This window comes from Aspergillus udagawae (assembly GCF_001078395.1).
Source record: "Aspergillus udagawae IFM 46973 DNA, scaffold_3, whole genome shotgun sequence".
NCBI classification, from domain to species: Eukaryota; Fungi; Ascomycota; class Eurotiomycetes; order Eurotiales; family Aspergillaceae; genus Aspergillus; species Aspergillus udagawae.
This window is the reverse complement of record NW_025091266.1, coordinates 4,215,754-4,240,968: the sequence shown is the minus strand read 5'-3', so window position 1 is coordinate 4,240,968 and position 25,215 is coordinate 4,215,754. Positions and strand designations below refer to the sequence as shown.

Genomic DNA, 25,215 nt, shown 5'->3' with positions numbered 1-25,215 from the left:
ATTTATCGGACCACTGAAAGAATGAGGATGTCTCCATGTAGAGCATCGGTCATGAGCATTAAGCAAATATCTACGGCTACTATCGGCCTAAGCAAAATGCATATATGTGCTTCCCGTATTGCCAGCACAACCACACCTAGAATTAAATCAACGCACGCCCTGCGGGGGACAAGGATGAGTCATACGAATTAATTGCAAAGGATACAGAAAATGCATAAAATATGGGATATTTCACCTCTATGCCTCTGCTTTTGAGGTCATTTAGTAAAATATTGATAATCCAGCTTCACAATAATTCACAATGAAACTTGACACATTTGAGATTGATCATGTAAGAGATGTGGAATTTGGCAGAGATGCAAATAAACTGATTTTGGAATGCAATAGTGGATTCTGACTCGCAGTCCTGGAGCCAAGCACAATCTTGCCCATTCATATTCCCATCCTGTCACTATCCAGGAGCTCAGCTCGCTAGGTAACGACTCTGTTGAATATGCTGATAACCCCTTGGCCACGACTCTGTCGCTGCCAATGAACTATGGTCCATCTTTCACAGGCCTTGAAGAGCTGCGCATGAATATAGCTGCATTGTACGCCAGTGAATCAGAGGCTGCCATATCTCCCAACGACATCATCACCACACCTGGTGCATCGCTGGCAAACTTCATCGTGTTCTTTGCGCTGGTCGGACCTGGGGATCATGTCATTGTCCAGTATCCGACTTACCCTCAGTTATTCTCTCTTCCAGCCGGTCTGGGTGCGGAAGTGAGCCTCTGGCAAGCAAGGGAGAATAATCATTGGCAGCTGGATTTGGAGGAACTGGAGCGTCTCATCCAGCCCAATACCAAGATGATTGTCTTGAAGTAAGCGGTCTCCTCTCTTTCTCATGTCGAGTCTATTCATTTGACGCTCTCGTCCTCAGCAACCCTCAGAACCCCACAGGCGCCGTCATTACCAAGTCAACTCTTGGTAAGATAGTCGACCTGGCCCGGCGACACTCCATCACCGTCTTCAGCGATGAGATCTATCGCGCACTGTTCCATTCAATCTCGCCGACGGACCCCGAATATCCCCCGTCCCTGCTCTCGTTTGGATACGAGAAATCAGTGGCGACATGCTCACTCTCGAAGACATTTTCCCTCGCCGGGATTCGCGTGGGCTGGATTGCTTCTCACAGTTCATCCATTCTCGATCTCTGTCTCAACGCGCGCTCCTATACGGTTATCACAGTCAGCCAGATCGACGAGCGAATTGCTGCTATGGCCCTCGAGCCTGTTCGTCTGCAGGCATTGATGAAACGCAACCTAAGTCTCGCAAAGCACAATCTAGAAGTTGTGCAATCGTTCATTGATCAGCATTCTTCGATCTGCGAGTGGGCTCGTCCAGTCGCTGGACCAGTCGGGTTTGTCAAATTTAGCCGAAACGGCGTGCCTGTCGATGATGTTGAATTCTGTATCCTTGTTCTCGAAAAGAAGGGTGTGCTACTCGTGCCGGGATCAAAGTGCTTTGGAGATATGTTTAAGGGTTATGTCCGACTGGGCTTTGGGCAAAGTACCCAGGATTTGGAAGCTGCGTTGGAGGCGTTAGCAGCTTTCATTAACGAGGATTATGAGGTGGTGCCCTTGGCTGAACAGAAATGACCAGGTTGAAGTCTCCAGGCATCAGGAAGATAAGTATTATTGTTTGTCCTGTCCTCGTTAATTAGTATCTAAATATCATAAGTCTAAAGATTACATATTATATCATGTATCGCGGCGTTACTTGTTACTCCATCCAGCACCATGGTCAATAGAGCGGATTATGTACATCCCGAGAACCTCGCTCAATGACCTCGTCTACGTTCCAGCGTGGGGGACTGATTCGTTTCCGGGCATCTCTAACACTCAGTCCCGGAGGTAGCGGTTCTTTTAATCCTCCAGCCACGCCTGTGGAATACTTTAAGCCCAGGATATCACCGACCTCGTCACATACTCGGAGTACGTGGTCAAGATCATCCTTCGTGTGAGCAGCAGAAACACATAGTCGGGCTCGAGACAGCTCCAGTGGGGTGGCTGGATAGGTCACCACCACGACAGAGATCTTCCGTCGCAGCATCTCATGGGAGAATGCTGGCATCTTGGCCGGGTTGTACAGCATTAAAGGCACAATGGGCGAATCATCATGTCCGTAAACTATAAAACCCAGCCTCTTTAGGCCCAGTCGCAAATATCGAGAATTAAACCCAAGTCTCTGTACCCGTTCCAGGCCCTGACCCGGGTGAAGAGGATCCTCATCGGCGATCAGTCGCAAAGAGGAGGAGATCTGTGCCAGGACGGCAGGAGCAGGGGCCTCGCCGAAGACTTGTCCAGCATTTGTGGCACGGAGTTTCTTAATGAGGGTCTTGTTTGCCGCGATATACCCGCCATTGGCACCAAAAGACTTGGTAAATGTACCCATGAGAATATCGACCTCAGCAGGATCGACTTTGAAGAAATCGCAGACTCCCCGCCCACGGGGCCCGACAGCACCGATGGAGTGAGCTTCATCAACGAAGAGGTAGAATTTATATCGCTTTTTAAGCTCCAAGATGCGAGGCAGATTGCACATAGTGCCTTCCATAGAATATAGACCTTCAACCGAGACCAGGATCTTCTTCCAGGGTCGGTGGGTGCGTGGTTGGCCCTGGGAGATGGCCTCTCGAAGACGTCTCTCCAGATCCGCCATGTTGTTATGCGCAAAGACTTGGATGGCAGCTCCTGAGAGACGTGCCCCGAAGCGAATGGACGCATGATTGAGTTCATCCGAGAGGATCAAGCATCCCTTATCCATGAGGGCAGGGAAAATCGTGGCATTGGTAACAAAGCCCATGGAAAAAACAATCGCAGCCTCCTTGCCCACGAACCGCGCAACTTGTTGCTCGACCTCGGCATGAAGCTGTGGGGTGCCGGGGTCGGCAACTGAGCCAGCCATGGTGATTCCACTTTGACGGATAGTTTCTTCGGCGAGATCAGAACAGGGACCCTCGGACTGCGCGAATCCCAGATAGTTGTACGAGCTAAGGTTCAACGTGTCCGTGGTGGTCCCCGTGAGCCGGAAATGGAGGTTGTCATCCGATTGCTGATCCAACAAAGTGATATATCTCCCTGGAACCCCGGTGGTCGGTCGCTCGAAACAGTCATTGATCCGCCGCTTCATGCGTCGTGTATAGAAGCTCTCGAAATCACTGTACAACGAGGCATAGCCATTTTGCGGGCGGAGGTGCTTGTAGGTGTGAGATCGGAAGTACTTGTCGCAAAAGTCATGGAAGTGGCCAAGGAAGATTAAAACGAGGAAGCTGATGTAGGTGGTGAGAGCGGTAAAGTATGGCGGCTCGTCGAGGATCGGGTCGGGGATTTCACCCCCGCTGTGTTTGCTCACGTAGAGATGCGATGGATCGCCAAGGGGGCCAAACTCGGCGTGCTGCTTTGCGAGTCTCTGCGCTTCGGCTGCATTGTAGATCTCACTGGAGACTGCTCGAAGAGAGGTAAGGGCGATCGAGTGAGGTTCAGATTTGCTCCGTCCGTACTCGCCTGCTGCGGTCGATAAAGCTTGCGGGCCAGTCACGCTGGTCGAGGGTTTCTGTTTGCGTTTCCATCGTGGCATGATGGGAAACCAACCGAGATTGTGGAGGAGAGATCCCGTGGTGGATAAGCAAAGTAATGAATGTTGATGGAGTTTTGGGTTTGGGAGATGGGAATACCCGTCCGTGCCGGTAGGGAAACCTGAGGCAGCCAATGTCCACATGCCGACTTCCGAAAGTTCCGATGGCTCTGTCTGATTGGTTGAGCGACGCAGGCAACCACAAATCCCTCATCATCAGGATGCAAACAACCTTAGACAGATGAGATTGCTATGACAGTGCCTACGCCATACTCTGTATTAATGAGGTTCCAGGGCAGCTTCCAGTGCTCATCTCTGACCAATTTGTCAAATTCTGCATTTCCATCTGGATTCTGCTAACCTCCATCCAAGGCAGCAGCAGGTGTTCCATTGGTTCAATATCATGCAATAATGGATCCTGTTCTCAGGTCCATTGAGGAGTCGGACTTCCGGCGGAGCGCTGTGAGTTAGCAGAGGGGTATGGGTCCATTCAGAGCATTAGATGTAACATTAAGAAGACTAATAAATCCTTCTGATGGGTACCGTAATTACAGGATTGGCTCACCCAATCACCCAGTGAAGATCATCATGATCTATCATACAAGCTTGCCAAGCGGGTGAAGCTTTTGCTCCATAATCCTTGGTGTTGCGTTTCCTAATAGGATAGAGAGCAAAGGGATACAACTAGTATTGCTCGAAAATAAAAGCATGGGTTTTCCCAAGAGTAACTGCTGTAACTGCTGTTTCTTTTGTTAATCACGCCAGAATGCATTTCGCAGTCAGTGCAATCGCCCTGCTCGTGGCTAGCACTACCCTGGCCCTGGAAAGTCCTCATCGCAAAGCAATCCGACCAATCAAGGTAGATCGTGGCCATCTAGAGACTCGGGCTGTCACGGTCGCAGATGACGGAGGCTATAAGTATCTCAATAAGAGGACGCAGCGTACGTTTGATCTGCCTACAGGTTACCCTGGTCTGATGTTTGTTAGGATTCCTTGTAAATGGCACGGGCATTCCCGAGGTGGACTTCGACGTGGGTGAATCTTATGCCGGTACTCTTCCCAACACGCCAGCCGGGAATTCCAGTCTATTCTTTTGGTTCTTTCCATCTCAGAACCCCAAAGCACATGACGAGGTAGATGTAGACCAAACATAAAAATTGGTGCACCTGACTGACAGTCAGCAGATCACCATCTGGTTGAATGGAGGCCCTGGATGTAGTTCTCTCGACGGATTGCTGCAGGAAAATGGTCCTTTTCTCTGGCAATCTGGCACATACAAGCCCGTCCGAAATCCATACTCGTGGACTAACCTGACCAACATGGTCTATGTGGATCAACCGGCCGGAACTGGCTTCTCACCGGGGCCCTCCACGGTCAACAATGAGGAGGATGTTGCAAGGCAGTTCAAGAGCTGGTTCAAGCACTTCGTTGACACCTTTAACCTGCATGGCCGCAAGGTGTATATTGCTGGAGAAAGCTATGCTGGGCAGTATATTCCTTACATTGCCTCGGCCATGCTGGACGAGAAAGATACAAAGTACTTCAATGTGAAGGGCATCCAGATCAACGATCCGTCCATCAACGACGATTCTGTGATGATATATGGTATGCACATCTTCCGTCATGTCTGCTCCTTATTTCAAGGCTGATATCTCGAGTAGCACCTGCTGTCAGCCATCTGAACCAGTACCTGAACGTCTTCTCTCTCAATGATACTTTCGTCAGGGATATTAATGAACGTGCTGAGAAATGTGGATACAACAAGTTTCTGGATGAGGCTATCACCTTCCCACCCCCAAAGAAATTCCCTGTCGCCCCAGACCCCTCCAAGAACAACTGCTCTCTCTGGGATGAAATCGTTCAGGCGGCCTACTATGTCAACCCCTGCTTCAACTTCTACCATCTCACCGACTTCTGTCCGTATCTATGGGATGAAATGGGCTTCCCCTCTCTGGCCGGAGGTCCCAACAATTATTTCAATCGCTCGGATGTTCAAAAGGCCCTTCACGTCCCTCCAACAGACTACTCCCTCTGTGGAGAAACCACGATCTTTGCTAAAGGCGATCAATCTGTCCCCAGCGCCCTTGGTCCTCTCCCTAGCGTGATTGAGCGTACCAACAATGTCCTTATCGGACATGGATGGCTTGATTATCTGCTATTCGTGAACGGATCTCTCGCCACGATTCAGAATATGACATGGAACGGTGCACAGGGCTTCCAGCAGCCGCCTGTAGAGCCCCTCTACGTTCCCTATCATTATGGCCTTGCAGAGCTCTGGGAATCGACTGCGCCGAATCCATACATTCTGGATGCTGGGGCTGGATATTTGGGTACGGCACACACTGAGCGTGGTCTGACCTTTTCAACGGTCTATTTGGCTGGCCACGGTAAGAGAATCATCTATACCAGCAAGTTTCGTACTGACCACCGCAATAGAGATCCCGCAGTATACGCCTGGAGCAGCTTACCGTCAATTAGAATTTCTGCTCGGGCGTATTGACAACCTGTCATCGCCTGGAAGCTATACTGCTTAGGGAGTCCCGACGTCACAGGCCATTATCCCACCATGTTAAAATGAAGGATCAACAGGACGCCAGATTTTCTATCCCTAGGGATATCTTGAAAATATAGGACCTGTTAGAAGTACCAAGATCGACGGGAACGGTTACGAGGAATTATAGAAATTCCAATGTTGACCATTACGGGGGAAATGAATGTCTGATGTCATTGAACCGAGACTATCCCCACACTCGCCAGTCTCCACATGCTAAAAATGATTGCCAACCTTTTCAGTGTATATAGCCTTGGAAAGTCTGAAAATAGAATGAATTCTTAAAAATACATCAATATCTGCTGGCTTTTTGCACTGTGTGTCCAAAATGAGCACGCAAGATCCGCTATTTATCGCCCAGGAAGCCGTCTGTTTCTATCCTATCAGCACCATCTATGATTCCTGTCCCCGTTATCTCTTCTACGCTCTTCTTCTGGCCAGCTGCGTGACACGATGGACTGGATGGCTGGCCGACGTGTTCCTAGGTGCTGCAGCAACATACGCAGGAGTCGCCGCCATCCAGGCTTTCATTCTCGTTTCCAGTCCCTCGTCGCCCGTGGAGCCCGGGCCGGTTACCATTCCATATCTGCCCCAAAATACCAGCCTCTGGGGCAGTTTTCCTCAGCTCATCACGGAGAGAGCCAATGTGATGGTCCAGCCAGCCGCTGTGGAAATGGATGCCGATGCAGTCAATGCTATTGTAATCACAGGCTATCTTGTGTTTCTGCCCTTGCAATGCTGGTCCCGCGTTCTCTCGCAAGAGCGCATCCGAGTTATCCTCTTCTACCTCTGGAATATCCTGATGTTCGCTGGTTCCATTTGCGCGTTGATCTACTCAACTACTGTAAAAAACACACCGACCCAATACATGTTCTGCTATCCTGACTTGCCTCCTTTCGACGAAACATCCAGCGATGGGTGGCAAGCCTCATGGCGAACATCCACTTGGAACAATAGTGTCTGGAGCATATTTCCCAATATCACCCTCTGGAGTCAACTCGGTGACCTCTGCTTCAACCCTTGCTTCAACACCAGTCAAATTCTTCGCCAGCAGACGTCTTTGAACGTGTGGGTTGCGACCAGGCACTCGGAACTGGACCACCCGCACTCATTCTGGAACAAATTTGTATATTCAAGGCGTTACATATACAGTCTTCTTGGCGTCACTGTCATCTTGAACATCATCCTGCTTGTCTCAAGGTTCTTCCCCTACGGTTCTCGAATCCCGTCCGTGCAGATGGTGGTTGTTTGGCGAGAACGCAAGGCCATACGTAGCAGCTTTCGGGAAGGATTCTGTCTATTGAAGTCACTTGCATGCCAAAACGATTTCCCTTCCCGCAAGGGCTCTACTTGGCGCCGGTTTCGGTCCGTCCTAAGTAGGCAATTTGCCAAAGAATGCCTTCGTTTATTGGCAGACTCTCTCATTCTCATTGGACTGTTACTGAGCATCATCATCAGCCCCTTGACATTGATCGCGTTTGTCGCCTGGATTGAGTGGTACATACACAACGATGGACCGTCCCAGGAGAATCCTCAGCAGGTGGGCCAATGGTCGTACCTGGTTTCCATCGGGCTATTGCTCATTTCCGCCTTGATCCTGAGATGGAAATATCATGTTGCCTCAACTCAAGAATTAGATGATGAAATATACACGCTCAGAGAGCGCCTGGCGGATGTGGAGAGCAGAAGGTTGTTACATGCAGAGGCCAGTCATTGAGCTTGGAGGCTTTCTCCAGTGCTGCTTCTAGCCAGTACTTCGGATCGCTCTGTCTGTCGTCATCAGGTGTCGTCGAATTCAGCTCCATGTCTGCCCGAACTCGGGAGGGGAGATTGGAGACTGTCGTGAAATGGTTCTTCCAACTACTCGATCCGATATTGGCACAGCCGGTTTTAGGGTATCTGGTATCAAATTGACGAGGAGGATTGGTCGTCTTGGAAGATTGACAATTGCTTTATTGTTATCCTGCTGTGCATTTGGAGTTGTGATATGATCTTGACTGCTGGGCTCAGTGATGCGTCGCCAACATTGCCGTGGAAACAGTCCATTACGACTTTCAAGTCTGGCAACGTCCTGGGGTTGTCAGAGAGAGAGAGAGAGATAGTATCGATCACGTAGTAGACGGTGGCCTTCTCGGAAACTGTTTATAGGATCGTACAGCAAACCGCAGACACGACAAGTCGAGACCTTTGACAAATCCCCGTCCCCGTCGTCGATAGAGTCGAGGTTACAGCGCTTCATCTCCAACAGCCTCACCAGCAGCTGCATTACGAGAAAGCGGACCAGCCGCCATTTGGACCGTAGATCGGAGCAGACCCATCACCCTACGATCGACTGTTCGGTCCAGGTGTACGCTCCAATAGACCTCGTCACCTCAGGCACCTGCTCAACGGCGGTCAGAGCATCAATCGTCGGTGTGGAATGTCCCTGCTGGCAAAGAGGCTAATTTTGCTTATGAGGAGAAATAATGAATTCGACGAGTATGAAGATAAAGGGTACGATGATTATGGCCAGGATGCAAGGCCAGTGCATGTGGGAGCTATCCGAGGATAGAGTGCCATGGGGCCGATTCTTCGCTATCTGCAGCATGCCTTTAGGTCCCTGTTTACGTTTCGTACTGCGTATAGATATCCCGTCGAGGCAACGAGATTGTGCCACGAAGAAAAAACAAAACTTCCATATAACATCCTTGATGTCTGTAACCCATCGGCGGATACACGAAACGGGAAAGTGCCGAGATCGGAGAATTCCCGCCTTATCAACATCTTTTCTATTTGCAGCGGCCCTTCTCCTGCAACTTCCACCATTTATTTGCTACAGCCATTGGAGATCGAACACTCGACAGGATATTTGCTCCGCTATTCATTTTGATGGGCTATCGATAAATTATCAAGACATTGACGAGGGTTGAAGAGCCCTTTGCATGTGGTTTATGATGTTGTCCAGACGCCTCGGACAGGTCATTCAGACTTCTAAACCACTCAACAAGAATGTAAAAATATATCGAGGTTTCATGTCTGGCACAGCTCTGCTATCCAAAAAGCAAAACAGCATTCCAGCAGCGTATTACCGCGGGGGCACGTCGCGCGCCATCTTCTTCCGAGAAGAGGATCTACCGTCGGAACAACAGCAGTGGGATGATATCTTCCGCGGTACCATCGGCAGTCCCGATCCATATGGTCGCCAGCTAGATGGAATGGGGGGTGGCATCTCCAGTCTGTCCAAGGTGTGCGTGGTCGGCAAATCCGACCGGCCGGATGCTGACGTTGATTACACCTTTGTTTCGCTAGGGGTGAAGAACACGGACGTGGATTATTCTAGCAACTGTGGGAACATGATCAGTGCGGTTGGGCCATATGCAGTCGATACTGGTCTCTTTCCCGTGGCCGATGATGCCAACGCTGTCTCTGTCCGAATATTCAATACCAACACGGGAAAGGTCATCCGTTCTACGTTCCCTGTAGTGGACGGGGAGGCAGCTGCAGCTGGTGATTTTTCTATCGATGGTGTGGCCGGAACAGCCGCTCAAATACGGCTTGATTTTATTGACCCTGCAGGCTCCCGGACCGGCAAATTGCTGCCAACTGGGGAGGTTGTCGACTGCTTTGACGACATTCCCGCATCATGTGTCGATGTGGGCAATCCATGCGTTTTCGTGCGTGCTTCTGACCTGGGAGTTCGAGGAAATCTGGCACCGGATGAGATTGACGCGCATCCTACTCTACTCCCACAGTTGGATTCTATCCGTCGGCAAGCTGGCGTGAAGATGGGACTGGCTGAAACACCGAAAGAGGTGCCTGGGAGTGTTCCCAAGATCTGTCTTGTATCGTCGCCGTCAGATTCTTGTACTTCTGGGATGATGCAGACGTCAAAGGATGTCGATCTGGTGGTTCGCGCTCTCTCCGTCGGCCAGCCGCATAAAGCCGTCCCCATCACCGTCGCTTTGGCTCTTGCGACGGCTGCCAGAGTGTCCGGCACTGTTGTGGCCAACGTAGTGAGCGACCAACCAGTCGATCCTGCTGGCATTACTTTAGGCCATGCAAGTGGCAATCTGCTGGTTAGCGCGGATTTTGATGCCGAAGGTCATTTAAGCTGTGCGACGGTCTATCGAACAGCGCGTCGGATTATGGAGGGGCGTGTGTTCTGGAAAGATACCTCCGCGTGAACACCTGGAATTTATATATTGTTGTAAATATGGAGTATGCACGCTGTTTGGCAGCTTTCACATTCTCAGGAGATGTGTTGATATTGTTTGAAAACAGACGCACGACTAGTGAGATTCTATTGTACATATGTCCATTGCATAATATTAGGTTGAAGCTTCATTTTACATCTACCGAGCGAAATAGACAGATCATTAAAATAAATGTGGGCGCAGACACCATGAGTGAGGTATTGGAGCAAATCTCGGTATGTTCGTGACTCCCGCTGGGCTGACTCGCATTCGGGGGTTTATTGAAGACAAGGTTGTATTCCCTGATGTCAAGGACTTGATATTCTCGGACACGGCACCGGTTTATAGAGGATGTCCGCAGCGTTAGGCTGAGCGGCTTCCACGAATCCAGAAATATGATCATCGTTGCTTCAATGAGGTGGAAGAGCGATGACTACATCAGCACCATTTATGCGCATGGCTTCTGAGGAACACAATGGGAATTGGATGGAGCACAATGTACATACAAATCCGCCATCGACCGGCGGTATTTAACTTCCTTCAGCTCTTTGCTTCGTTGGTCATCCTGACGAGCACCTTCTCCAACCGCCTGACTCCCTCGATCAGGCTCCTTTCGTCCTCCCACGCGAAGCAAAGTCTCAAACATTGATCATGATACAATGAGGGTTGGTCCTCAGGCACTATAAAGATGTCACCATTTCCCACGATCAGATTCTCCTCCCGCAGTGCTCTTTCAGTGACATTGCGAGCAGTGAGTGGCTGGGGTAATCTGATCCACACAAAAACGCCTCCAGCATGCAATGCGTCGCTTGCACCCGTATGTATCTCGACTCCAAGAGAATACAGTCTCTCCTTGACCGCCGACACCATAGCGTAGTGTCGGCGAGAGTATGTCGGCATCAACATTTCTTGTATATGCTTCGTGACAGAACCATCTTGTAGCATTTCATCAATGACGGTCGACATGAGTTGCGATGGAGGGCCGCCTGACACTGTAGAGCCTCTGTTTGATTCTTGTTTAGCCAAGAGGACAGTCATAGTTGGTAGGAAGAAAGTCTTACACTTGTGACAAGCCATAAACTAATTGAGGCTCGCCCTCAGCCCATCCAACGCGACAACCAGGGGCAACGATCTTGCTAAAGGTCCCGTTACTGACGACGTTGCCGAAGCTATCCCGTGGTCCACCATCAAGCGTCCGATCTAGATCCAAGACGCGAGGGAGGATGGAACCCCATGAATTTCCATTATCTGGAGAATGAGCGACAGACCAGTGCAGAAAATCGTAGACATCGTCGCAAATTACTAGAGCATTGAATTCGCGAGCTAAACGGACGAGAGCCTCTCGCCTTCTGAGAGACATAGTGGCGCCCGTGGGATTGGAGAAGTTGGGCACGCAGTAGATGACGTGTTTGAATATCTTCCTGTAGCGTTCCGGACGCTTGTATCCTTCTCCCTAAGTGAAATTTAGCTTTGGTAGTTTTGAAATGGTTCCCTTCGGCTCACCCTCTCTGCAACTGCCTCGTCACTAGCGAGAGCGCGTTCAAGAAACTCCATGTCCATCCCCTCCTCATCCTCAGGAACAGCCCTTAACCTCCGGTAGAACCCTGCATCCTCAAAGATCCTGAATCCAAGATGGTAAGACGCCTGTGGCATCCATATGTACCGTGTTTGTGATGGATCAGTGAAGACTTGGAGGATACTCGACAAGTTCTGGCTCGCTCCTCCGGTTATGCAGATCCGATCGGCTTGAATCGGCTGAGAGGGTTTGTAGTATCCCGTCAGCCACTCAGCAAGGTGTGTCCTGAGCGGTAAGTGACCTTCATCCGGCCCATAGTCCAAGCCGGTTACTGTGACTTCCGGCTTCGACAAAGCCGATACTGCAGCATCACTTAGGCGCTGGGTGGGAAGAAGAGCCGTGGCGGGCGACCCTTTCAGCAAATCGATACAAGGAGTTGAAGACATTGAAGGACAATGAGACAGGCAGAACCTTGTTGAGTACGGAGATTCACGACGGCCCTGGCGCACTTTATACACTGATGACGAGTTGGGATTGGCTCTGACTTACGTGGGGATACATGATTTCCGTTTTGGGTAATCAAGGCGATTCAACCAATCACAGCATGCCAAGCAATGCATCCGACGGGAGGAACCAAACGAATGGGTTCTCCGTATGTCTTGTAAGTCCTTAAAATTGGCAGCTGCTTACATATAAATTCTTCTTCCTCCTTCTCTTGCGCCTTTTTCTTCGTCCAAAGTCAATTGTGATTTATAAGCCATATAGGACAGCAACACAATGGGACACATCAAAGAGTTCGCTGTGGAAAAGGCAAGTAAATTACTGTCAGGTGCATGAGTTGATATCTGACTTTCACAGTGGATGGACGAGCATGAGACATGGGCAACTCATAATCTCGCTGAGACCTGCTGTGCTTCCGTCTCACTCGACGACCTTCTGGTCTTCGCGGGGAACAAGGACAGAGCTAGCCTTATCGACTTCTCCCAGAAGCAAACCTATGGGGCAATCCGGGGCAGTGATGCCCTGCGCTCAAACATCGCCAACCTCTACCGCGACCAGGAATCCGAGCCAGTTTCAAAAGACAACATCCTTATCACGAATGGCGCTATCCAGGCCAACTTCCTAGCTCTATATACCAATATTGCTCGGGGGGACCATGTCATCTGCCAATATCCCACCTACCAGCAGCTCTACTCCGTTCCCGAGTCCTTCGGGGCCGAGGTCAGCCTTTGGAGAGCAGACGAGCAGAACAGATGGCAGGTCAACTTGGACGATCTGAGATCACTGATCAGACCAAATACCAAGGTCATCATCATTAAGTGAGTACTCCAGCAGTCACCAAGTTACTCCGACGTGAAGTGAAGGTAGACCTGACAAATTTACAGCAACCCTCAGAATCCGACCGGAGCTGTCATGAGCCGTGATGTGCTGCAAGAAATTGTAGATATTGCGCGTCAGCACGGCATCATCATTCATAGTGATGAGGTGTACCGGCCGCTTTTCCACTCCCTGCAGGACGGGCAGGAAGAGCCGCCTTCCATTCTCTCCTTCAATTATGAGAAGACCGTTGTCACTAGCTCAATGAGCAAGGCTTTCAGTTTGGCCGGGATTAGGCTGGGCTGGATTGCGTCCAGAAGCCGGAAAATCATAGAGCAGTGTGCGACAGCCCGCGACTACACTTTGATTTCGGTCAGCCAGATCGATGACCGAATTGCTGTATGCGCATTGTCAGAGCCCACTGTGAGTAATATTCTCACGCGTAACCTCGACCTGGCAAGAGGCAATCTAGATCTCCTCGATGGCTTCATCAAGAAATTCTCCTGGGCTGCGCGATGGGTCCGACCACATGCGGGCACCACGGCGTTCATCAAGTTCGTGAATAAGGACAACCTTGCAATTGATGATGTGGAGTTCTGCAAGCGTTTGCAAGCGGATTGTGGAGTGATGTTCGTGCCAGGAAGCCGGTGCTTCGGAGAAGACACAAACTTTAAGGGCTATGTCCGCATCGGCTATGTGTGTGAGCGTCAGGTCTTGATTGACGGTCTGAAAGCGATGCGGAAGTTCATGGCTGATGCCTACCACTCCCTGCCAGTGGCCGTTTGAGAGAGCAGTAAAGTAGATAGACGCAACTGCTAACTTGTTAGGGAGCAACAAGAACGACAAAATCTATGTACTTGCATCAAGTAGTGAAATCATCACAATGTCACAGAAAATAATATTCGTTGTCCGTGGTTTACCCAATACGATGCTGAGAAGAAGGCAGTAGAGAGTCTGTTCAAAAGAGAACGAGTTCCAGCCCACAATCTGCAAAGTAGGTGTCCCAGCGTGAGGATGCGCCCGACTCCCAGTAACGAGCAAGAGCATCCCTTGCTCTGGTAAAATTCCCCATACCCATGGTCTGCATATTCACCATCCTTGTTTGGATAGCTTGGCGTTCTCGAAGCTCATTGGTCTCACAACCGGCGCTGAAAATGGGCCACAGGATGAGGACATTTGCTGGGGAGAATGGTCTGATTGCCTGAACGTTGTCAAGAATGGCCGCTACCTGTGCCCTGACCTTGGGATGACTTTTTGGAAGCAATTCGACTCGACGATAGAGGTGCAAAAGTGCGGAGTGGATGAAGGCGAGATGTGTGTTGCGCAGTTCGGATGCGAGAGCCTGGTCATGGGACGCCAGTGTGGCGGCCGACGGAGCCTGGTCGGCAATGGAGAGTATTTTCCTCTCGAGGACCTGCGCTTCATCTGTCAATTCCTCGGAAAGGGTAGAGGATGGCTCAGTAAAGGTTTCTAATATTGACTGTTCATGCACGTTCCGCCGCGCCAACTGTCCGATTCGCGCCAGCAGAGGCATTAGCTGGGTTGAGTAGCCGCAGATCTCATCGATGTGGCCAATGCCACAATTGGGACTCCGACTCAGGCTCCAGTACTGCCCATCGTTGACACATCCTTCATGTGTACCTGAGAGGCCGGCTAGGATGTCGAGAGTAGCGAACCACTTGAGAAGACACAAAGCAAACGGGTCAATTCCACTGTCAGCCACCCTCTGCCTTTCAAGCAAGGCCGTAAGTAATTGCATTACTCCAGATAGATGGACCTTCCAAGTCCGAGCATTGCCATTACACACATCATTCGTACATAAAACCATCGCTGTCATGGCGGTTTCGGGCTTGAGAGTCTCGGCAGGTTCAGCCAGGGCAGCACGGAGACCCGCTACTGCGAGGTCCGTAAATTTTAAAATCGTCAGTTGACTAGCTGGCGGTTCCTGGACAAGTCGAGCGTGATGACTGCACGAAGCTGCGAGAAGTGCGTGCAGAAGATGCGGCGTTTCCATCGCAGTGGCCACCAATGTCTGCCCAAAAACGGGCGGGGCAAGAGGGAAAAGAACTCGAATGGTCTGAGTAGCAAAGTGATGCATGAAAAAGTGAGAGTCGTCAGGTGTCAGACACTCCAGTGGATTGAGCGATGCTCGGAGCGGTATGACGCTCCTTTCGGTTGCGGATGGGTTTCTTGACTTGCCACCCACTGGAGAAGATTTCCTACAGTGACTCCGAACAACGATGAAACCAGAGTCATATTTGCACTCTTTAGGGAATCGGATGCATCTAGAGCACACTGGCCTCCGGAGGTCACACTATTGTAAGAGATGAGCGAGAGCGAGCAATTGAGGGGAGAACGTGGAAATACTTTCACTTTTTTGCGTCGGCATTCAGAGCAGCCATCGCGTCTGCGAGGCAAACGAAAGCTCTGACGCGTGTCACTGGGACTTCTGTCAGTCATTGAAGGGCAAGATGATGGATCACGGATCGTCAACGGCTGAACGATAATTCTGCCAGTTGATGCTGCCAGTAATCGGGTCGGGAAATTGCCGCCAACACCCATGGAGACGAGCACGTGCCCACGAGACAAACTTGATGCCTCAGGCAGTAACAAAGAATAATCTCCCTGCCACTGTGCAGACCTCAACAGTATTGTTTTGTGAATACTCGCCGACTATGTTAATGAATAGTCAGAATTTCTGAGCAAGCGTTATTGTCGATTGGATCCTGGGTACAAGGAGTCAAGTCAAGTACGATGGAGATCAGATCTATTCACTATGCAACTCAATAAGCCTATAGAGTCTAGGTAGGCACAATATCTTCGCACTTGGCCTTCGGATCATCATTCGGTCATCACATTCACTCTGGTCACTGGCCCTTTATATACCTTTCTTGCATGTAACTGGTAGTACACCAGAGAGAGCAGAATGACGCCTCCAAAGATCGCCACGCTCCAGTTCATTGTGGTCGGATTGACCTGCTCGGTTAGAGGGAAGAAGCTAAAGATCCAAATGACAAGCAAAACAAGAATGGAGACAGTGTCAACAAAGGGAGTAAACCTTCCCATGCTCCAGCGGGCGGGAGGTAGTGGCTGCTTGCGCCAGCGACGCAGTCGAACGCAGGTGATGGAGATGATATACGACGAAAGGAGAGCCGCCGTGCCCAGAGACATTATGGCATTGAAAGCCACGGACGATCCAATATTAATCAGGGAGAGAAGGGAAACAATGACCAAGCTCAAGCATAGCGCATTCAAGGGGACAGTGAATGTCGGGTTGACCTGCGAGTTGTCATTAACACCATTCCATCATCCGCTGGGATATAAGCCGACCTTTGACAAGAAACTGGAGAAGGGAAGCCCCTTGTCCCGGGCAAACGCATAGACCTGGCGAGATGTGGTGGCAACATTACTGATGGCAGCGCAGAACTGCATGGCCATGATGACCACCGTCATCCCAGTGGCAGCTCTGACGGATCCTGTCGAGTTGAGGAAGACTTGGATGAATGCAAAGCCTGTCTGGGATTCCAACACATGGTCAATATCCCCAACAGAGAAGGCGAGTGTGACGATCATGACGAATCCTGTAGATCCGTTGAGGATAAGAGTCCAGATCATGCCAAGGGGGAGGACTCTGGATGCGTCACGGATCTCTTCGGCTATTCATAACATCAGTTGTCAATAATCTGTCAGGGCTCGGGAAAAGACCTACATATGTGGACGGCTGAGTCAGGACCTTTGGGTTGTACTTATTGTCAGCAGATCACATCCCCAGTATCTTGGGGTATTCGAACGTACCTATCAAGGCATAAATCGGTCCGACCAACCCAACCAGACAAGCAAGGCCGTTATTCCCCCAGCCGCCTCTATCTTCAATGGATCCAAAAACTTCCGATGCGGCCGGTCTCGGCGAAAGAACCCAAAGAGGAATCAAAATGCCAAAGAATCCAAAGCAATGGATGACCAGGATGATCCCTTCGATCAAGGGTAGCTTCTGCGCCAGCAGGGTGTTGAACAGTAGAGCAGCCAGTGCCACTGCAATGACCAGCAGGGTGACATGCCATGGCTCGTAGGTATAGGCATCTGGGTAATTGATAGCAATCACTCCGATCATCATGTTCGCGACTGTATAGCAACATCCCGCGATCCCAGTGTGCCATCCAAGCACGCAGACCCAGCCGGTTATATAGCTCAATATGCACTGGCAACTGGGAGGTGCAAATTCGGATACCCAGTGATATTGGCCGCCTGATGTTGGGGCCCTATTAGTCCATTAGTTGAGAGCCTGCGGAATGAGAATCATTGTAAGGGGAGTAAATACATAGATGCCATTTCAGCCATGGAGAGAATGACAAAGCTGAACCCGGCGAGACCTCCTAAATAGGTGTATATCATGCCTCCCTTGCCGCCATTTATCAAGCCATAGGATGCACCACTATTTCGATCAGTACTCTGCCCATCCCTCGTTTCAGAGCACTCAGGGAAAGAACACACAAAAGGACTGCTTCCCATGTACACATCAACACCGCCGTAAACCCCAGAACTGACAGAAATTGGAAATTGCGCTACTTGGGTTTAGCCAACATTGCAGTGCTGTTCCATGTTGTCCCATACATTCAATTCCTGCTGCCTTCCGACTCGCCACATATCCTTGCGATCCTGCGCTGTTCCAGTCTTTGCAGACACCTCATCTTCATGGGCAGTGGTACAGGCCACTGACATATTTTCCGCCCACATCCTGTTTCGATAGGCAACCAGTCCCGACTGAATTCGATCACCGAACAAAAGAATCGCGCAAGGCAGTTGAGGATGTTAGAGAGAGAGAATAGAAAATAGAGGACTGCTCAGGGGCACCAGATCTCGGTGCAGAATTGATTGAGCCACCATGGTGCAGAAGTTGTCATCCCCGCACTTAATTGCACTAAGCAAGGGTATAATGCTTGCTTGTCAATTTATCAAGCCGGATAAATACGACCCCAAGTCGAATCTTGATCCTACTCTCGTACAGGATCTTGCAGGGGTCATGCTTATGTTCTCTCCTAACTGAGACGTTTTATCTGCACATGCAATGAGCACTTAATATAAAGCCAGCTAAGCGTTAACTGAACTTCTGCCCTTTGGGTGTTGGAGGAACACAGGTTTCGTCCTAGAGCTATCCGGGAATACAACAGGGGTTACTGCGAGTCGCCCATAGGAGACCCATAGAGGCCTTCAGGTGTCTTTCGTAATGTCAGAGCGATCATTCTGACGATAATTCGCCGATCCTACCCCAATACCGCCCTCCGAGAGAAAGACCCTACGTTGTACACTGGTTACGACTGAGATTTTGTTGCGCTGCAGCATCATGCTAGCAATTGTACCGTGCCCGAAGCCATTCATCATAGCCTTCAATACAGGCCGGGGCCAAAGGTGTTGCAGCGACTCCCAGAACCTCATACTCAGACCAAACCAAGTACATCACAAGCACATAGAGAAACCCAAAAGGATAAGTTAGACGTGGCTCTAATCACACAGCCTCTAGAGAGTTATAACTCACAACAACTGATCATCCATCGAATGCAAGAGTGGAGTTTGAGGGAAGAGTTGGAGATGCGACCAATAGGAGGCTGATTTATATCACTTGGATGGAATACAAAGGATATCAATTCGTCTATATCTTCACGTATAAATTGATTCTCCACCGAGATTCCTTCCTTTGCCGGAGACGCCAAGTCTAGTTCTTCAATTGTGACTCTCTAACCATCGGTAGAGCCCCTTGTAGGTTGACCTCGATATCCTTTCGATCACGGAAACCAAACTTTCGATACAGAGGAGCAGCAGCGTAATGCGCATCCACATAAGCAGGAACCGCTTCTTTATCAACCCGATCACAGCCCCATTGGATTAACATAGACCCGGCGCCCTGCCGTCGGTAGACTGGGTGTGTCACCAGCATGTCAAGATCTAATCTAAGAGGTCAAACCCTGTCAACAGAGTCAAGCCAAACACTTACAATAGAACTGCTTGTCTCCGAAGAACTGGTTTCGCTCTTTTTCGAGCAACCCAAACAGCTCGTCGCAAGCCTGATGATCGGATTCTTCATGCCAGGGTGGAAACCGCTGTCCACTTTGCTGCGGATTCAGATCCCATTTGGCATACGCAACTATAAAACCAGGTGAAGCGATATCCACCACCTTGAGATATCTTCTGTATCGGTTATGAAGTATATCCTGCCGATGTGTTTCATTCCACCACTGCCGGACTCCTGTGGTATCTGGAAACATCTTCGGATTCTGCGGGATGCTGAACGCATTATACCAGAGCTCAGTAATTGCAGGAATGTCCTCTGGCTCGACGAACTTGATTTCGAAGGTGGATATCGTGCCACGCTTGGTGTCTTCGGCCATCTTGAGTTCTCAAGTGTCCCCAATGAAAGCGTGACGATTCAGCGGAGTCAGGGGCACGATAATTACGAGTCATTTATAAATCATTTCTGCACACCTGGGTTAAATGACCGCTCATGGCAAGGGTCTGAGACGCTAAACCTAACTAATTTTCTCTTCTCTCCCCTGTCTAGCTCCAGTTTTCCTTGGATCGAAAAAAGAGTGCATTAACAAGTACTGCCGACTCCATGCTGATACTTTTCTTGCACAATCAAAATGTTTATTCACTATCCGAAGATACACAAGATTGTCTAAAGTACGTTGAATAACCCCAAAGCGGGGTATTTCTAGATGCTGGATAAGCCGAGCTATCATTATCAATCAGGTCAACAAAATTAACTGATTCAACATACGCAACAAGAAAAGCCACTCACTGTTTGGAGATGTCTGAAACTTCCACCAGGATGGACAGAATGTGCGATCCCAGTGCGAAAGGTCTTCAAAACATCTGCTGACCCTTTCTCAAATGGTAGGTAGGTAGGGAATTCAAGCAACTCTCCTCAGTGATACAAGGTGATAGCCATGGCTTAAATATTCGATCCAGATGGCATCCACTCATTCGGGTTACCCTGTGATATTTATGCACTGTAGGAGAATGGATTTCATGCGCACTGATGACAATTGCTAATGGACAATCTCGAAGAATCTGCCCAACTGTGTGGACAGTCCAACCGGGTGACTGTGCAAAATCTATTTGCCTGGAATTTTGGATCTCAAGCAGAAGTATCTACTTTGATTAGGATGGTGTTGCTGAAAAATAGACTCATTATTCAACATGTTCGCACCCACACTCCATAGTCACAAACATTGCATTACGGACTGACTATTCCAACCAAGACCATCTGCTCATAAATGCAGTGAAGTCAATCTGGCTGCACCTATGTAATCACCACCACTAAGTGCCGCTCAGCTAGGAATTCTGAGACATTGATGGATCTACCCACTCGGTGGTGCAGGTTCCATGAACACTAGTGATGTCAGTATTGTCTGTTAAATAATGCATATGGACTCTGCAGAAGACTGACTATCTCCCAAGTCTGAAACGCCCCAACTACTTCAGAGACACCCCAGTCCAGCAATCGCCAATCTCTGCTTAGCGTCATCCCGACTCATCCGTACTGCCTTCCAAGGACATCGATCCTTCTAAATCCTGCCTGTCTGTAAGTATGACTGCCGCACACATTCCGAGTTGACAAGACCAGATGTTATCCCATTGTACCAAATTGGCCTGCCACACGTAGGTCTTCCACTTGTGAACTGTCCGTAGCCAATCACCCTGTTGGGTGGACTGACGTCCTTTGGAGGCGCTAGGAACAACTATTACATCAATGCGCGGAGTATGAGGTCCATGAATAGCACAATGGGTAGAACAGTACTGCATCGATTGACTCCACCCGGGCAACTACAGAGATGGTTCGACAGCTCCGGCAAGGCAAGGGCCGCCCTGATCTGGTTGTCGAGCGGAGGAATCCTGACGTATCAACACGCCATTGTCTCTCGACTGGGCCCAGGGCCCCAGAGAGAACCGGTCCCACCCGACTAATCGAGAATACCCTCGTTTAGTGGCGACTTGAACGGGTCCCACCAGTTGCGGCTGTTGCCGACGGAGAAGCCGCCTCAAAGATGTGGATGTTACCACTTTTGCCATCGTTATAAATTGTTGGTAAGATGAATAGTAATCATTATCATATCTCTAATAATCCGGTAGGCATATGCGGTAAAATTTGGACGGGTTGCATTATCGGTCAGCTGGTCAGCAATGGGCACCGCTTTGTGGCAAAGTATGGGAATACCGCGACATTGACGGCTCGGTCATCTTCGACGGAGAACAGATCGGTAAAGTCTTCGGTCCAAATCCTTCATAGAATTCAAAGAATCAAGAACTAGTTAGCAAGCTGGGGACATATGGGAACCACTCGAAAGAGAAACATGTCTTAGTTGAGATACTCCGTAGTCTTGGTGTTATTTATTGCAAAAATGGTCAGTTGACACTTGACTGTCGGTGAATAACCTGCAGATCTGCACAATGATGTCAACCTGAAACACATCGTCCAATCACATTGCGTTCATGTATAATCGAGGTTATTTATAGCATTGTCATTGATGATCGTTCCCGCTTTGGTTTAGGTATTTTGCGGGGATGTGGATAACTGCGGATTCCATTGGAGGATAAAAGACATTCGGCCCATTCGTAATGAGTGACACTTGGCCAATCATTGGCTATTCTTGTACTTCGCCCTGGTGAACACTGAAGAATGCAATTTGGAAGCAATAGATACCCACGGCGAGGGAAACCACCCTTAGATCTCAAATGTTCCCAGCTGAAGCTATCTCACAGCAGTGAGGCAAAGACTTACCAATTCTGTCCGTCACCATGTGGGTCTCTATTTCTAGTGTGAGATGTACGACCTCAATCTACAATACTAGTACTCAGTAGGTAGTGAACGAAGTACTTGAGACAAGCAGATGATGGTCTCACTTAGGTTACATCGACTAAAGAGCATCAATATTCCGGGGCCACTCGTAACTGTCTCTGTTGTAGTATAAAGGCAGCATCTCCCCATCCGAACTTCTCGATTCTCATCCTCATCACAACATCATCTATTCTTTCTACAGCCTTGAAACTACAGATCTCCAAAATCCTCATCCACACCACTATATCCACCATGAAGCTCTCTACCGTCGCCTCTGTTAGCTCTCTCCTCGTCGGAGCCCACAGCCTGCCCACTGCCGCGGCCAATGACCAGGGTCCCTTCCAGGTCATGGCCCTCCGCTCCGCCTCTCCCATCCACTTTCTCGGCATGACCGCTTCCAGAAACAGCTTTTGGTTAGGCGGCGAGACCACAACCTACTGCCCTGACGTCGTTAAGCAGCAGGGTGCCTGCCCCGAGGGCACTCAGACTGTTCTGTATTCCAACGCCTTGGTGAGTGTTCAGCTCTCTATCATGCTATTGTTACGAATTTTGCTAACCTGTCATAGGATGTCTCGGTTCCCGGTGGCCAGCAAATCTACGTTGACCCCTCTGGTGCCGTCAAGTTCACCACCGCTCACTCCGCCAGCATGCCTCCTGGCTCCACCGTCGAGGGATTCTCCTCCACTTCCGGCGACCCCATCGGCCACTGGAACTTCAACGGCCTGGGCGCCAGCGGCTTCATGGCTTGCCCTACTCAGGGCGATGCTCCCGCTCCCTATCAAGTCTTTGCCGCCATCAGCTCCGCCACCGTTCCCACGGGCAATGTCGCCGACTGCCTCGGATTCTCTGCGGCCGCTATTGCCTGGACTCCCTCTGAGGGTCAGACTTCTGCCGCTTGGCAGTACATCTAAGACTGAGACAGCATTTGTATGCTTTACTAATAGATGTAATGGTATGAGTTATTGAGGCGCAGATGAGACGGACTATTGAAGAATGGACGGTGTCTTGTACATACTTGCATATATATCTTGCGTCATAGCATTCATTGAACCATACAAATAATACAACAATACAAGTCTCCAAAGTATATGACTAGCCCTGTTATTTGATGTTTATTTCTAGGATTCCACATCATTAATCACCATTGATTTTTCCCAGAAAATGAATCATCCATGGATTCTAAAGGTACGAGTATATTGACATTGATCCAGAGATATCATCACGTGGCAATGGAAACGCGTGACGTCATCGGAGGAGGAGGAACCCACATCAACAATTCAATAAACTCCGAGGGGCTATCGTGAACAGCCAGTTCTCGAGATTATAGCTTGATGATGTGTAGCTGGGATTGGCAATCGATTTCCAATGTACTCAAATGCGGCAACTCCACCGTCGCCTTCACACTCTCCCGCCTCCGAAGCCTGGACCCCAGCTCGAAGACCCAGTCTCGAACCTGAACGGGAGATTCTATCAACACGGGGCCATAATCTCCCGGGGCTACTTCGCCAGCGATCGCTTTCAGTTCCCCCTTCTACTGCTCGGGATGAGTACATTGTAGAGCATGGCGATGGCGCGCCCTTTCGGGCCAGACGCGAAAGCCTGCCAGTCTCTCTCAGAGGAATGACCTTGATCGGAGCAAGTAATCCGATGTACCAATGGTACGAGACCTCTCTCTGAAAATCGTGTCATATCTTTGACAGCAGGACAGGCATCGCTATTATAAATCCCCCGAGGAGCTGAAAAGCATGACGAAACACCTGTACGTCAACGTTCGCACACCGTCAATATCGTCCGGCTTAAACTGACACTCGCAGGCGGAAATACTACGAACGCACCAATGAACTCGTGTCGCAGTATCTGTACATCGATCAATTGCTGGACTCGTCGCTGCCACATCGATTGATAGATGAATACACTCATGAGCACGATAAAGTCGCCCATCTCTCGACCAGAGGCCGAGAGCGGAATGGTGAGGGTCCACCTGTAGACGCCTCAACCCGGAAGATCAAAAGGACCCCTCGCAACTTATACCGTGTTCCAAGCGAACGGTCACCGCTGCTACCGCCAACCATCGAAGAGGACGCCCCGTTTCCCCAAATCCCTTCCCAAGATGCTCATGAGCACGTCGACAGCGGCGATCGCATCATCACAGTGGCCATTTATATCAACTTGCTCGCCAATGTGTTCTTGCTGGGTGCCAAAATCGCCGTCATGAGCTTGACGAGTTCCATGTCCGTGTTGGCCAGTTTGGTGGATGGCACATTAGACTTTCTCAGTACGGTTATTGTGTGGACGACAACCAAGCTTGTCCAGCGACAGGACCGGTACCGATACCCCATTAGTCGACGGCGGCTGGAACCTCTCAGTATCTTGGTGTTCGCGGTCGTGATGGCGACGTCGTTTGTGCAGGTGGCCATCACGTCATTGGGGCGGTTGCTAGGCCCTGACCACGAACTGGTGGAACTCTCGTTACCATCGATTTTGATCATGGCTAGCACCGTCGTGGTAAAGCTTCTGTGTTGGCTTTGGTGCCGATTGATCAAGAATACTGGTGTTCAAGCCCTAGCGCAGGACGCCATGACGGACGTGGTCTTCAACTTTTTCAGTATTCTCTTTCCACTGGGTGAGTCGCATGGCTCTATTTGTTGCCGACGCAAGCTGATCGATAATTAGTCGGTTTCTTTGCTAAATGGTGGTTCGTGGACCCCCTTGGTGGTCTTCTGCTCTCGGTCTACATCATCTGGAACTGGAGCGGGACCGCAGCCGAGCATATCCGCCATCTCACCGGCGCCGCTGCCTCGCCCACTGATCACAGCGTCCTGCTGTACATGACCATGCGGTTCTCCGAAATCATTACCAAAATCCAAGATTTGAAGGCCTACTATGCGGGGGATCACCTCAATGTGGAGGTGGACATTGTTGTGGATGAGAGGACGAGCTTGCGCGATGCTCATGATGTCGGTGAGAGTCTGCAGTACATGCTGGAAAGCGTGCCCACTGTCGATCGCGCGTTTGTGCACCTGGACTATGACCCGTGGAATATCCCGAGCCACATGAATCAATTGGAAGCATAGTTTCTGTATCCGCGCGATTGCACATATCGTGGACGGTATACTGTTGAAAATATGACCGGTACCCTTTTGTACATACATACATTGTCTGGTCTGAGTACACTGGTATGTGGGCTGCATTGGTGACGGTAGAGACA

General features: G+C 49.9%; 12 protein-coding genes across 12 annotated transcripts; 7 read left to right on the top strand and 5 right to left on the bottom strand.

Annotated features, from left to right (window-relative positions):
* Nucleotides 1-301: 301 nt before the first annotated feature.
* Aud_005332 (putative aminotransferase) lies at nt 302-1,640 on the top strand (the record flags this gene model as incomplete). Its single annotated transcript, XM_043290261.1, has 3 exons — nt 302-331; nt 388-863; nt 923-1,640. 3 exons carry the CDS (start codon nt 302-304, stop codon nt 1,638-1,640), a joined length of 1,224 nt encoding a protein of 407 aa, XP_043146196.1.
* Nucleotides 1,641-1,785: 145 nt separating this feature from the next.
* Aud_005331 (putative serine palmitoyltransferase 1) lies at nt 1,786-3,621 on the bottom strand (the record flags this gene model as incomplete). Its single annotated transcript, XM_043290260.1, has 1 exon — nt 1,786-3,621. One exon carries the CDS (start codon nt 3,619-3,621, stop codon nt 1,786-1,788), a length of 1,836 nt encoding a protein of 611 aa, XP_043146195.1.
* A 763-nt stretch (nt 3,622-4,384) lies between these two features.
* On the top strand, nt 4,385-6,152 carry cpdS (putative serine carboxypeptidase (CpdS); the record flags this gene model as incomplete). The annotated part of the gene is made up of 5 exons (XM_043290259.1): nt 4,385-4,559; nt 4,606-4,751; nt 4,803-5,223; nt 5,280-6,005; nt 6,055-6,152. The coding sequence occupies 5 exons, from the start codon at nt 4,385-4,387 to the stop codon at nt 6,150-6,152; spliced, it is 1,566 nt and encodes a 521-aa protein (XP_043146194.1).
* A 345-nt stretch (nt 6,153-6,497) lies between these two features.
* On the top strand, nt 6,498-7,886 carry Aud_005329 (uncharacterized protein; the record flags this gene model as incomplete). Its single annotated transcript, XM_043290258.1, has 1 exon — nt 6,498-7,886. The coding sequence occupies one exon, from the start codon at nt 6,498-6,500 to the stop codon at nt 7,884-7,886; it is 1,389 nt and encodes a 462-aa protein (XP_043146193.1).
* A 1,204-nt stretch (nt 7,887-9,090) lies between these two features.
* On the top strand, nt 9,091-10,332 carry Aud_005328 (DUF453 domain protein; the record flags this gene model as incomplete). The annotated part of the gene is made up of 1 exon (XM_043290257.1): nt 9,091-10,332. The coding sequence occupies one exon, from the start codon at nt 9,091-9,093 to the stop codon at nt 10,330-10,332; it is 1,242 nt and encodes a 413-aa protein (XP_043146192.1).
* Nucleotides 10,333-10,881: 549 nt separating this feature from the next.
* On the bottom strand, nt 10,882-12,303 carry Aud_005327 (aminotransferase-like domain-containing protein; the record flags this gene model as incomplete). Its single annotated transcript, XM_043290256.1, has 3 exons — nt 10,882-11,344; nt 11,403-11,794; nt 11,845-12,303. The coding sequence occupies 3 exons, from the start codon at nt 12,301-12,303 to the stop codon at nt 10,882-10,884; spliced, it is 1,314 nt and encodes a 437-aa protein (XP_043146191.1).
* A 415-nt stretch (nt 12,304-12,718) lies between these two features.
* Aud_005326 (putative aminotransferase) lies at nt 12,719-13,960 on the top strand (the record flags this gene model as incomplete). The annotated part of the gene is made up of 2 exons (XM_043290255.1): nt 12,719-13,176; nt 13,243-13,960. 2 exons carry the CDS (start codon nt 12,719-12,721, stop codon nt 13,958-13,960), a joined length of 1,176 nt encoding a protein of 391 aa, XP_043146190.1.
* Nucleotides 13,961-14,132: 172 nt separating this feature from the next.
* On the bottom strand, nt 14,133-15,272 carry Aud_005325 (transcription factor domain-containing protein; the record flags this gene model as incomplete). Its single annotated transcript, XM_043290254.1, has 1 exon — nt 14,133-15,272. The coding sequence occupies one exon, from the start codon at nt 15,270-15,272 to the stop codon at nt 14,133-14,135; it is 1,140 nt and encodes a 379-aa protein (XP_043146189.1).
* Nucleotides 15,273-15,975: 703 nt separating this feature from the next.
* Nucleotides 15,976-17,893, bottom strand: Aud_005324 (putative amino acid permease; the record flags this gene model as incomplete). The annotated part of the gene is made up of 8 exons (XM_043290253.1): nt 15,976-16,005; nt 16,061-16,453; nt 16,505-16,830; nt 16,884-16,907; nt 16,970-17,433; nt 17,493-17,606; nt 17,666-17,736; nt 17,786-17,893. 8 exons carry the CDS (start codon nt 17,891-17,893, stop codon nt 15,976-15,978), a joined length of 1,530 nt encoding a protein of 509 aa, XP_043146188.1.
* Nucleotides 17,894-18,884: 991 nt separating this feature from the next.
* Aud_005323 (GNAT family N-acetyltransferase) lies at nt 18,885-19,557 on the bottom strand (the record flags this gene model as incomplete). Its single annotated transcript, XM_043290252.1, has 2 exons — nt 18,885-19,114; nt 19,164-19,557. The coding sequence occupies 2 exons, from the start codon at nt 19,555-19,557 to the stop codon at nt 18,885-18,887; spliced, it is 624 nt and encodes a 207-aa protein (XP_043146187.1).
* Nucleotides 19,558-22,259: 2,702 nt separating this feature from the next.
* Nucleotides 22,260-22,918, top strand: Aud_005322 (IgE-binding protein; the record flags this gene model as incomplete). Its single annotated transcript, XM_043290251.1, has 2 exons — nt 22,260-22,517; nt 22,574-22,918. 2 exons carry the CDS (start codon nt 22,260-22,262, stop codon nt 22,916-22,918), a joined length of 603 nt encoding a protein of 200 aa, XP_043146186.1.
* A 454-nt stretch (nt 22,919-23,372) lies between these two features.
* On the top strand, nt 23,373-25,081 carry Aud_005321 (cation diffusion facilitator family transporter; the record flags this gene model as incomplete). Its single annotated transcript, XM_043290250.1, has 4 exons — nt 23,373-23,665; nt 23,716-23,766; nt 23,822-24,630; nt 24,681-25,081. 4 exons carry the CDS (start codon nt 23,373-23,375, stop codon nt 25,079-25,081), a joined length of 1,554 nt encoding a protein of 517 aa, XP_043146185.1.
* Between the last annotated feature and the right edge of the window lie 134 nt (nt 25,082-25,215).